The following is a 12,851-nucleotide window of genomic DNA, read 5'->3' as shown; positions in this document are numbered from 1 at the left end:
GAAATACACTCTTACTTTATCAATAGGGCCCACACAATTATGTATAATTACTTTTTAAATTGAGTACCAAACATTGTAACAAGAAATCGTAAATATGTGCATACAGTGCACACAAGGTAAGCACAAACTGCGCACTGCTGTAAAAATAATAATAAATATTGTACATGTGAAACAGAGAAATTCATTAACAACTTGAAACTTCAAACTCCAAAATTCAAAACATGAAAGATGGCGACATCTTCAGGACGAGAGGCGAGCTACAGATAATATTCACGTCCTCTCAAGTAAAGCACGCGCATTTAGAACCGATTCGGGAATTAATATGAAATAAGAACCTTTTTTACTTTTACAATCCTTGTACAGAACTTTTACAAGTCGCATTATACATAATAAAATACATAAATAAATAACAACATTAAAAAAGAATCAAAAGAACATTAAAAAAAAACGAATAACTAAATAAATAAATAGGCTAATTTAGTCAACACATAACAATGAACAGTTCACACACAACACCACACTGCCTTGAAAAAAGTCAGTGACTTTTTTGGTTAACGCTGGTTTGTATATTGCCCTCCCCTCTGGTTTAATATAATCTTTAAAAGCCAGTACATTTCGCCATGAGATGTCCACCCTCCCATTCAGTTTTTTCATATTTAAAACTTCCACACAAGCCTTATACAATGTAGAATGTTTCAATGTTCATTTCACCTCAGAAGGGGGTGCCCACAACCATCTAGGACTGGAGCGATGCCCAGCTAGGGAAAGGGTTCTTCCTCTGAAGGACCAGTCTCGCTTGTTTTGTAGTCCATCAGCTGAGCACGCTCCTCTGAGGTTAGGGTGGACATCCAGTGATATAGGAGCTTATTTACAACACATAGGGATCGCAGTCCCAGGCGCGCTGCTAAGTACTCTGCCTGTGATAGGTCTGTCCCTGTGATGTTCACCAGCTGTCGGAGTGTCACAGTCACCGGGGAGACCAGAACCCTGGATAGTGAAGGAGTGGTCACACCAGAGATGTCCAAACGCCCACCATAAACCAGGGGTTCCTCCAGCAGCCAGTGTGACATTCTGCACCCCTTGCTTTATGTTTTTAAAAAGGTTACATATTTTAAAAAGCCCATGATAAAGAACTGGTAATCCAGCAACGTCTAGTGTTCTTGTGTCCATTAAAAACAAAGTTCTGTCCAAACCCAGTCCTCCTACCGTGTGTAACAGGCGACAGGCTGCTGCTCTCCATACTAAACTCCTGGGTCCGGTAAGGAGTCTCTGGATGAACTGGAGTCAAAAGGTTGCGGTTCTGCTGGCTACGTGGACCAGCCCCTGCCCCCCTCTTCCTTGGGCAGATGAAGGACACTTTGAGGGATTCAATGTAGTTTGTCCCAGAAGAAGTCCACTAGCAGTGGGTCAAATTTTCAGTTTGTACTGCTGCACTTCAGCCTCATTTCATTATGAATAACAATGAAACATTCACAGAGACTTGTATGGTGGACTCTCCACATAATGTAAACCTAATCACTGTATACAATCACATCCTTACTGTCATATACAATTAAAACTTGAGCCCACTGGTGCTTCATGACATAAAGGTGCGAGCTTAAACTTACTGAGAAGGCATCTGGTCTGCCTTGAGAGAAAAGACATGCTGCAAAACATTCTTGATGAAGCAGAAATGCACCGTAATGCACCATGTATATTTTTTCTAGAATACAAAAACACAACTTGAACTTGCAACAACTTGCTTCAAGATGGGCCAGGACTGTTAAACATTATGAATAAAAGTTTAATACAGCTGCAAGGTCCTAAGGTAGCAGCAATTAACCATTAAAAATGGTTTTTATTATAAAGTTTTTAAAAAATATAAAATATTTGCCTTTAACTGGACTACACTGTTATATGGGTCAGCAGTAAGATGTAAGTTTAAGTGGACCATCACTACAGACCCTTTAACATCACTGATACCCTGAGGTCAGTCTCAAACTGCAATGGTACCCCTGCATCACAGTGCCGCTTCTAAATTCTTAATTTAAAAGAAAAAAAAAACATTCAACAACTTAAATCCCTAATTTACGCCTTTGAACAGCATTACTTAACTTAACACATAAGATCAATCAAACACATTTCACACGTCCCTTCATTCAGTGCTTGTTTATTGATATGGTCTTTAATCAACATTTAATCAACACAACCAAAACTACATGAATCCCAGTACTGAAAACAATTAAAAAGAAAGATAGTATCCCTTAACACACACAACCAACTGCTGATACGATTATTGCAGAAAATATAACATATCAAACTTTTCTATGAATCCCACCACACACAAAGAAGTACAGAGTTTTATTTGTTGACATTCATTTAAAAATATTACTTATAAGCAGTATAAATTCCCAAAACACCAAATAAAATATTACACCTAAGAAAATCATGTTCATTCATAATTCAGCATAATTACAGTCATTATTACTGTTATGGTCAGAGCGAGGATATCTCAAGGCTTTTGAAGGCTTTTCAAGTCGGTAAGAATCTTTTACTGAATCTTTAATTTTCTTATTTGTTATTTAGATGTTTATTTGCATTTTAAATGGCTGTATATATGGAGTAATGTAAGGGGTGGAGTGTCTCTACAGCATTAACAGAATGAATGATTGTTGAATGAATGAATACATTAAAGATAAACCATCCCGAAACGAGTTATATTCTGGACATGAATGTGGTCTTTCTCCTTCATGGACTGATCTTACGGATTTTTATCGCATTCACAGAGAAGTTGCTTGAAAGTCCCAGTCTGTTCGATTCTTGTTGAAGCTGAAAAAAGTGTGAAATGTAAGAAATCCTGCAAGTACTACACAACTAATGATTAATCCTAAGACATTTCTATGGACATTACTACACATTATCTACAAAAGAAAGATAATATAACGTCTTAAACAATGTTAATAATAGCATTTATTGTTGAGTCATATTGAATGTGCATCTGTGTGTTTCAGATAAAGTTTATATAAAGCACAGTTACTCACTTCCATCAACACAATTCTTTCAATCTCAGAGTATAACAGACTTTCCTCAGCTTTGACTTTCATCTGCAATCCTGTCACAACACCTGAAAAAAAGCTTTCCATTACAATCAATAAAGTAAATACAATCACATGTACGCTATACATACACAACTTTATACAGACTAATATATACAGTGAACCTCCAATATTAAAAACAAATTAAATGAACACTTTTGAAAGTACTTACATTTGGATCATTGAAGTATCAGTTTAAATAGATTTCTTAAATGTATTAACTTTGTAGTTAACTATAAAATCTACAACGATATTGTACGTCTTACACAAATTTAAGAATAGTCACATATATTATGTTTTCCTCACCTGGAGTGAATGCTGTCAGAGCAAAAGGGAAACAGAGGTAAGATTAGAAAACACCTGGAACATCTGGAATCATAGGTATTCTTAACTTTCATTAGCATGTTTCTTTTAGCTGCCACTAGGTTGAATTCTTGCACTTGTTTTATATTGTATTAATACTATACTGTAGATTACAGCTGATTATTCTTCGTTTTACTCAGAAAGGAGATAAACTCACCAGTGTAGCAGATGAAAGGGAAACTGGTGAAACAGTTTTCATCTGTCCATCGGCCGGAATGATCCACAGCTGTGCAGTGTTGATTTCTATGTTGTCCAGGTGAATTAACACCGTTATCAGGCTCTGCTGTGAGTGCTGGAATCGCTGGTCTCCAATATGTAAAAGTTGAGCTGCTCTGATCTGACCATAATCGGTTCCTATACAGACCAATCCATACCTCACTATATCCATAGCTGATCTTGTTCAGTATTTGCTGAAGTTCAGTCTCATTCCTCACACTGGCCAGGTCTTTGTGATTTGCTCTACAGAAACTTTGAGCTTCTTCCCAAGTCATCCAATTATAAATCCACACATATGTGTTGGTTGTGTCTAAGGTTGAGAGGATTGCAAAAGTCATAATTTCCTACAGACAATAGCTGTAACATGGTTAAAACACGAGTACTTTTCAGCTATCGTAGCATATTAGAATCACTGCATGAATAATGAAAGTTACCACTTACTGACTTAGTGTATCAGTCTTACCGTTATAGCAAACAAATGACTTTCTGTCAGTACAAGGGCTGTCAAACCATTCCCCGGTTGAAATCATGGAAACACACAGCTCTTGTCCATAGTAGTTATCAGGTTGCTGGTCCCACCCTCTGAAGTCTCTCTCTCCATCCTGGTAGAAAGCATCATCATCCAGAGACCATCTCCAGCTGTCCAGATCATCATATAGTCCAATCCAGGCTAAACCTGAGTAGCTGCCATTTACTGTGTTAAGGAGCGTGTTCATTTCCTCCATGTTATCAATGGTAGCCAGGTCAGTGTAATTCTCACGGCAGTATCTCTGTGCTTCAGTCCAGGTCATATTCTCATTAATAAAGTGATACTGATGAGACGATGATGTCATTACTAGAGAAGGGTCAGAAAATATACATTTTTATTTTCATTTTAATATTAAATTAAAGGTAGTGCATTAATTAGGTATACAGACCCATACAAAAGTATTGCAACAGCAAGGCCAAGTCTTTGTTTTTACAATGCACTGAAGACTTTTGGGATTGAGATTAATTGATTGATTTCTCTCTCTTCTCTGCTTCAAAATGGTTGCTTTTCTCCCATGTACATCACTCTGGTCTTCATACTGGTTTATCATTTTTAACAACATATATACTCTTCACAGACAAAATCCAGGGCTCGAATCAAGAGTAAACATTCAGAGCTATTAATTGTTTAAACAATTACTCTTAACAGGGCACACCTTGGCAACACGTAGCACCTGTCAGTCACATGTTCCAGAATTTTTGATCACTTGAAAAATGGGTGGGTTCAAACAAAAGGTGCCTAGTTGTTTAACCAAATCCAAAAGTATTCAGTGTAAAGCAAAAACAAAAGAATTTGCCTTGCCATTCCAATACTTTCGGAGGGGAAAATAAGTGATATTAAGGAACGTAGTGTATATTAGTGTTATGCATAGACACTGTATTGATGTAGAAATGTGCTGTCAGTTTTTTTTTTTTAAATAAGAAAACAGAAATCTACTCACTACCAAATGTCTTGCTTAAATGCTTGTATTAACATTTTACAAATAAATCTGTTCATATCCAGATTGATAAATGAGGCCCATTATGTGTAAGTAACAGTAATGACAGTATTTTAGCACTAATAACACTATCAGCACTATCGCTACAATCAACAGACACTGTACAGTTCATATTTAAACATACTGTTTCAGTTTTATTTATGACAAAACAGAAATCTACTCACTGCTGTAACAGAGGAATGGAAAAGCTCGACCGCAGTTTTCATCTGTCCAATTCCCATAATACAGGTAAGTGTTATTATAATTATAATAGTAATAATAATTATCACTATTAAATGAGACGGCAGTACAGGATTCATTCTGTGCATAATTATCTGGTTGTCCAGGTTTCCAGTTGCTGAATGAAGAGTTGCTTTTATCTGACCAAGACCTGGTTCTGTACAGACCAATCCATAGAGGAGCGTAATAATAATAATAATAATAATAATAATAATGATAATAATAATAATAATAATTATTATTATACATTTTTTTTGATAATATTGATCTGATCCTCTGGTTCTCAGTCTCGTTCCTCACACTGAGCAGGTCTGTGTGATGCTCTCTGCAGTATCTCTGAGCTTCAGTCCAGTTCATGTACTGATTAACCAGGACATATCTTTCACTGGCATTTACCCTACCTAAAACAGACAGTTTTAAATATTTAACATTTTATTGTGAAAACTGTACTTTTAGAGATATTGTGTACTATATTTATTTGGTGCTAAAGGTATTTTTTTTTAAGCTTTTTTTTTTTTTTTTTTTTAAATATGATATCCATAAATGCTTTACTCACCATCAAAGCAAATGAATGGATATGTCGAAGAACAAGGGGCCACCTGCCATACCCAATTATAATTTGACATGTGTACACACATGCTGTTTCCACCCCAGTTCCTTGGTTTGTTTATATACCAGTTTCTAAAGTTTCTCTCTCCATCCTTGTTGAAAGAATTTTCATCCAGAGACCATTTCCAGCTGTTCAGATCATCATACAGTCCAAGCCAGGCTAAACCAGAGTAGGTGCCAGTTACTGTGTTAAGGACTGTGTTCATTTCCGCCATGTTATTAATGGTGGCCAGGTCAGTGTAATTCTCTCGGCAGTATCTCTGTGCTTCAGTCCAGGTCTTATTCTCATTAACAAAGTGATAATGATGGAGGGAACATGAGGATCCTGTGCAGAATTCTTTGAAGGACAGAATACCATAATTACATTTTTTGTACATGAATAAGGATGTGTGAATGAACTATATGATGTAGGATGTATGAATCAAATATGTGAATAAACTGTAATGTAAGTAGCCGTAATGGCTCATTATTCTGGATATGCTTTTAAGACCAAGCATCCAAGTTTGAGCAATTCTGTGCAAGTTTAGGAAGTGTCTAAGTAATTACAAAATTAATTTCTTTCTGTTTTCATTCCTGTAATCTTCAAGAAATACAAAGTAAATTCATGAAGTTTTATTGTCAATTGTGAATTCTTATGAATTTAAATCAATTTGAACATTCCTGTGGAAAGGTATGGATTAATTCAAATTGAGCCCAGGTGTGGAAATAAACTGTCACTAAGTTTCTTATAGGTTTATTCAAATGCAATGAAATCCTCAGTTGTTTGATCCTTTTTACCATTAAAGAAATTTGTAAAATGTAATTAAATAAATAAAATACAAAAACTTATAAATATTTGTTTGTATGACATTTAATTGGGTAGACTGGATAAATCTCTTCATGTTTTGCAATAATCAATGAGTAAAGGACAATTAGATGAACTCACTGTTATAGCAGATGAAAGGGAATGTGGCGAAGCAGTTCTCATCTCTCCAGTAGCCTGAGTCACTGAATGATACAGCAGTGCAGTGCTGATTACCGTATTCCCATGGAGTATATACACCATTGTCTGGCTGTGCAGGTATAGACGGGGTGTCTCTTCTCCAGTTTTCATATGTGGATTCCTGTTTATCTGACCAGAGTCTGGTTCTGTAAAGACCAATCCAAGCATCATTGCCACCGGTGAGGTTGAGGATTCTTTGATTATCTGTTTGGTTTCTCACACTGGCCAGGTCTGTGTAATGCTCTATGCAGTAATCCTGAGCTCGTCTCCAGGGCATGTAAGAAAAAATCCACCTATAATCGTCCGTTCCATTTTTTCCTGAAAAGATTAATGTGTCCCATAACACATAGACAGAATCAAACTTTATGATAATAATAATAATAACAACAACAACAACAGCAATAATAATAATAATAATAATAATAATAATAATAATAATAATATGACTAATAATGAAAAGATACATTTGATCAATAAAACCTAAAGTGAAAATCATACTGTTTATTCTCATATGCTTATTATATGTTCTCACCATCATAGCAAACAAAAGGTAAATATCTGTCACAGTCTCCATCAGACCATGTTCCATCAGATCTAATATAAACACACAGTTCTCGCGCGTTGTTGTTATCAGGTTGCTGGTCCCACCCTCTGAAGTCTCTCTCTCCCTCCTGGTAAAATGCATCATCATCCAGAGACCATCTCCAGCTGTCCAGATCATCATACAGTCCAATCCAGGCTAAACCTGAGTAGCTGCCATTTACTGTGTTAAGGAGTGTGTTCATTTCCTCCATGTTATTAATGGTGGCCAGGTCAGTGTAATTCTCACGGCAGTATCTCTGTGCTTCAGTCCAGGTCATATTCTCATTAATAAAGTGATACTGACGAGAGGATGATGATAATGTTGCTAAAGAAGATTAACAACGTTAGTTATAATGCTCAAAATGTGGTTTGCATTGAAAAAGTGTAAACAATATTAATGAAAGTATATTGGTACTATAGATTGACATTGTACAGTTCATAATTAAAAGTGATTTAACAGGTTTTTTAAAATCACAAAACAGAAATCTACTCACTGCTGTAACAGAGGAACGGAAAAGCTTGACTGCAGTTTTCATCTGTCCATTTCCCATAATATTGATAAGGGTAATAATAATTATAATCACTATTAAATGAGACGGCAGTACAGGATTCATTCTGTGCATAATTATCTGGTTGTCCAGGTTTCCAGTTGCTGAATGAAGAGTTGCTTTTATCTGACCAAGACCTGGTTCTGTACAGGCCAATCCAAAAGGAATCATAGTAATTATTCATATTAGGTAATAATGATCTTATCATCTGGTTCTCAGTCTCGTTCCTCACACTGGTCAGGTCTGCGTAATTCTTTCTGCAGTAGCTCTGAGCGTCAGTCCAGTTCAGGTTCTGATTAACCAGGACATATCTTTCACTGGCATTCACACTACCTATAACACAGTTTCAATATGTACAACTTTAAAAACTGTTTAAAAAACTATTTAACAAAAAGAGTAAAACTGTACTTTTAGAGAAATAGTTTACTATGTTCATTTGTTTCTAAAGATATTTTTGAATTATTTCTTATGAAATTATAAAATATACATAAGTGCTGTGCTCACCATCAAAGCAAATGAATGGAAGTGTATAAGAACAAGAGGCCTCATACCATACTCCAGAATAACCCGATAAATATACACACAAACTGTTTCCATTCCAGTTCCTTGGTTTCTGTATATACCAGTTTCTAAAGTTTCTCTCTCCTTCCTTGAAGAACGAATCATCATCCAGAGACCATTTCCAGCTGTTCAAATCATCATACAGTCCAATCCAGGTTCGGTTGTTGTTCCAGATGTCTGTTATGTTAGTAAGGGCCAGTTCCTCTTCAGTGTTATTAATACTGGCTAAATCATCATAATTCTCTCTGCAGTATCTCTGTGCTTCAGCCCAGGTCTTATTCTCATTAATGAAGTGATACTGACGAGGGAGACAGACACCGAGGCTGAAAAACCCTATTAAAAACACAAAAACATTATTGCATGTTGAATGTAGCTTGAAATATATTATCACTGAGGCCCTGATTTACTAATATCACAAATAAAGAGTGCTCATTTCAATCAGAATTGCTTGTGTGTAGTCAGTGGGTGTTTTTCAGGTGATTAAAAAAAAAATGATATTGAAAGTGGGGAAAACAAAAAAGGTCTGCTTGTGCTAATTGTTCATGATAGCCATTGATGAGCCGTGTTGGGAAAGTTACTGTGCAGGTGTAACTTGTCAAGCTACAAGCTCCTCATGATTTATTGTAGCTAAGAGATAGCTGAAATACTGTTTGTAGTAGCTAACTATAGTTACTACAGCTAAGTATAGATAGCTACTATGTGGTCCATCTGATTTAAGAGAACATAGTACATATAATTTACTTAAAAATATTACATTTCTCGTATTAAATTAACATGACTACAGCTTGTGAGGTAGAATAGTGCAGTGGTAAATGTCGCAGTCTGCTTTTATTTCTGAGTTCCGTGAGAGAGCAGGGTTTGGTCTTATTCAGGGCTTTGAAATTACATGAACAAATTGTGTTGCATGTACAAAAACAAACTGTGTTACTTTAACTCAATTCAAGAATTAAGTAAAGTCAGTGAGGTTTTGTCTTCGTTGTACAGTACAAGCTACTAAGAAGCAGCTAAAGATACTGATGCTACTGTCACAGTGAGGAAAATCAGCTGTGATGTGATTTTACTGTACAGCTAATTTAATACATCAAGTAAAAGTGAACATGCTTTGTACAGGGTATGCCATAACAAAGACAGTTTGTTTTTCTATTTGTAATCCACTCTTCGTGAGAGGCAGTTAGCATTATTTAAATGTAAAACAACAATCCTCAAAAAAGCAGCAGTTACAGAGAGGGCTCTCTCCAAAGCTATCTGTTCAGTTTGTTTTGGGAAGTAACCAGGTAGCTAGTTACTGTCACTGGGCACACTCCATATCCATATATCACTGAATTAAATGGTGTTTGATGCAATATGAATAATAAAGGTTGTAATCATTGCTTAGTATTTCATACTGGTTGATGCTACCTATATACCTCAATACCTGAGGTCAGCTGTCATGCTCTGTCATAACAGATATCTATTTTTATTCACGTGTGTGTGTGTGTGTGTGTTTGTGTGTGTGTGTGTGTGTGTGTGTGTGTGTGTGTGTGTGTGTGTGTTTGTGTGTGTGTTCAAGATATAGATATTGATAATCAAGTTGACATTTGTTTAACACTGATTGAGCACCATGCTCATATGGAAGTTTGAATGGAAGCCGTCAGCAGGGACAGACTGCTGTTGCAACAGTGTATGAAGCTCAGGCAAAGAAATGCTGTACAAACTGTTAGCAGCATCTGCGAGAATTTCAGAGATTATTTTCTCATCCAAGCAGTGGACACTTTTCTCACACTTCAACTTAAAAAAGAATGCAGACTATGTAATAAAAACAAAGCCATTGTGAACTAAAACCTGTTGTAAACCTGTTATATTACATATTCCTGGCATAGAAGCAGAGAGATATATAGTTTGAGAGAGAGATAGAGAGAGAGAGAGAGAGAGAAGAAAACTAGAATGTTATCGGGCACTAAACTGAAAGTATGAGCTGGCTGAATATCTCATCAGCATCAGAGATACAAAACAGAGACAGATCCTTGCAAAATACGGACTCAATGATCACGGCCTAGCCATAGAGAAAAGCAGACACAAGCAAACATGGCTTCCAAAGGAAGAAAGAGTGTGCTGTCACTGTAAGACTGGTGAGGTTGAGACAGAGGCACACTTTCTCTTTGACTGTAATACCGTTCCTAACACAAGAGAAAAATACTTTGAAAAATTCTCTAAGCTCTTACCACAGTTTTCCAACCTATCAGAAACAAACCAAATGCAGGTGCCTCTGGCGGCGGAGTTACACACCTGCTGCAGTCATTTTATTTTTCATTTTCAATTTTTTCGTTTTGTAAAATTTTTTAATTTTTTTTTTACTTATTTTTGAAATTATTTCTATTTTTTTATTCTATTTTTTATTATTATACCTATTATCATTTTAATTTAATTTTATTATTATAATTGTCTTTTTTTTATTCTCCTTTCTTATCTATATTGATGCTTTGGCAATATTGCATGTAAACGATCATGCCAGTGAAGTACTTTTAATTGCACTGAATTGAGAGAGAGAGAGAGAGAGAGAGAGAGAGAGAGAGAGAGAGAGAGAGAGAGAGAGAGAGAGAGAGAGAACTTAAAAAAGTCTTCTGGTGCAGAAGTACAATAAACAGCAGAAATGACAAGGACACAGACTACGCACAGGCAACACAAAGTAACAATACTATATTTGAGTTCCAATATTGATATCCAAAGAGAATGTTGAGTTTTTGAATTTTTTTCTGAGTCCACTCTACATGTAAAAATATCATAGGGAGAATTAGATATAATCATTAAAATAATTAATTCAAAATTGATTTATATGGCATTATATTCCATATACCTTGCTAGTAAATCAGCTTGCAAGTTTTTTTTTTTTATGAAGGCTATAAAGTACACGAATAAAGTTTATCTTTTGGAGTATAATTATAATTATGATTGTGATTATAATGATGATGATGGTGATGATGATGATGATTAAATTAAATTGATCTGATTTGGAGACTTCTTATATAAAATATATAATCTTATATTAAAGACAGTCTTCATATATAAGCATAGAAAATATATAAAAATATATATTTACTTTTATATAAAATAACACAAAACATAAACTTACCAAAGAGTAGCAACAGTTGAAGCATGGCTCCTGGAAGAATATTAGAAAAGAAAGTATGATTAATAAAAACATACAAGTCTTTACAGACAGATTGTTAAAATCATTCATTCTGGTGATTGAACAGTAATGTAAGTCTTTATTCTAATACTACCTCATGGATCTTTGCTCTCGTCTCCTGTTTGTAGGTTTCTGCCAATTCTTTTTGTTCCAGCTAGATTAAATAAGAATCCTAAGTACTAGCATTGACAGCATGTGGGAAGGGCTTTAGTAAGGTGAAGTAAGACTGGTTACTGAACACCACAATGAAGGTGTCAATCAACTTTAAACGCTCCAAGACAAGTTAAGGTTGAAAAGATCTGGCACATGATAGTATACTGTATCTGACAGTCTCAGGACAGTGCTTGTGCATTATTACCTAACTCATAAGAGACGTCTTTAACCAGCTTCTCCTTAATAAACTTCACATTTGGTTTAGTGATTCTAAAAGATTATAGGAGAGGATGAAAATATTGGTCAAGCCCTAAATACAAGTACAGTATAGTATGTTATTTGTAGTGTTTACCCACATAAAGGTTTGACTTATATCTATGCATCATTGACAGGAATGAATACCCCCAGTTACATGAATCACTAAGTTGTTCAGTCTAACCAGCATGATAATGTCAAGGCAGGAATCCTGGAAAACCAGATTAATTACAGCAGCCTCTCCCTGTCCATTCCTCTAAATGTGGTAGGACTGGGACATTAATGTTGCTCTAATGTGGTCCTGTTTGTCACAGTATTATGACTATTCTCAAAATACTGTGATCTTTTTTCTTGTAATATTATAACTTTAATGTTTTTTTAAATTAATAAATTAATACAGTGAGACTGTGAAACCATTATATTTGTAGACTAGGTTATTAGGTTATCATTGCATGTAAATTGCCAGCTGTAACTCCTATACTTGACATCTGAACATACAGTCTGTTGTCCCTCACTGCTCTCTATTAATTTTAATTATTTATAAGTTTATTTGAATAGGGACAGTATAGGGACTATATATATATATTTTTACCAGCA

The 12,851-nt window shown here is 35.4% G+C and overlaps 1 protein-coding gene across 1 annotated transcript; it reads right to left on the bottom strand.

Annotated features, from left to right (window-relative positions):
• Positions 1–2,133: 2,133 nt before the first annotated feature.
• Positions 2,134–12,034, bottom strand: LOC128628668 (macrophage mannose receptor 1). The gene is made up of 13 exons (XM_053688028.1): positions 11,941–12,034; positions 11,790–11,819; positions 8,624–9,013; positions 8,066–8,452; positions 7,522–7,896; positions 6,933–7,307; positions 5,955–6,344; positions 5,344–5,799; positions 4,117–4,488; positions 3,595–3,963; positions 3,381–3,392; positions 3,021–3,103; positions 2,134–2,808 (listed from the first exon to the last, which is right to left on the bottom strand). Exons 2-13 carry the CDS (start codon positions 11,812–11,814, stop codon positions 2,728–2,730), a joined length of 3,315 nt encoding a protein of 1,104 aa, XP_053544003.1. The 5' UTR covers positions 11,815–11,819; positions 11,941–12,034; the 3' UTR covers positions 2,134–2,727.
• Positions 12,035–12,851: the final 817 nt, after the last annotated feature.

The sequence above is a fragment of the Ictalurus punctatus genome, chromosome 18, assembly GCF_001660625.3.
Source record: "Ictalurus punctatus breed USDA103 chromosome 18, Coco_2.0, whole genome shotgun sequence".
Taxonomy (NCBI): Eukaryota; Metazoa; Chordata; class Actinopteri; order Siluriformes; family Ictaluridae; genus Ictalurus; species Ictalurus punctatus.
The sequence above is the reverse complement of the archived record's forward strand: the minus strand, read 5'-3'. Positions and strand labels throughout refer to the sequence as shown.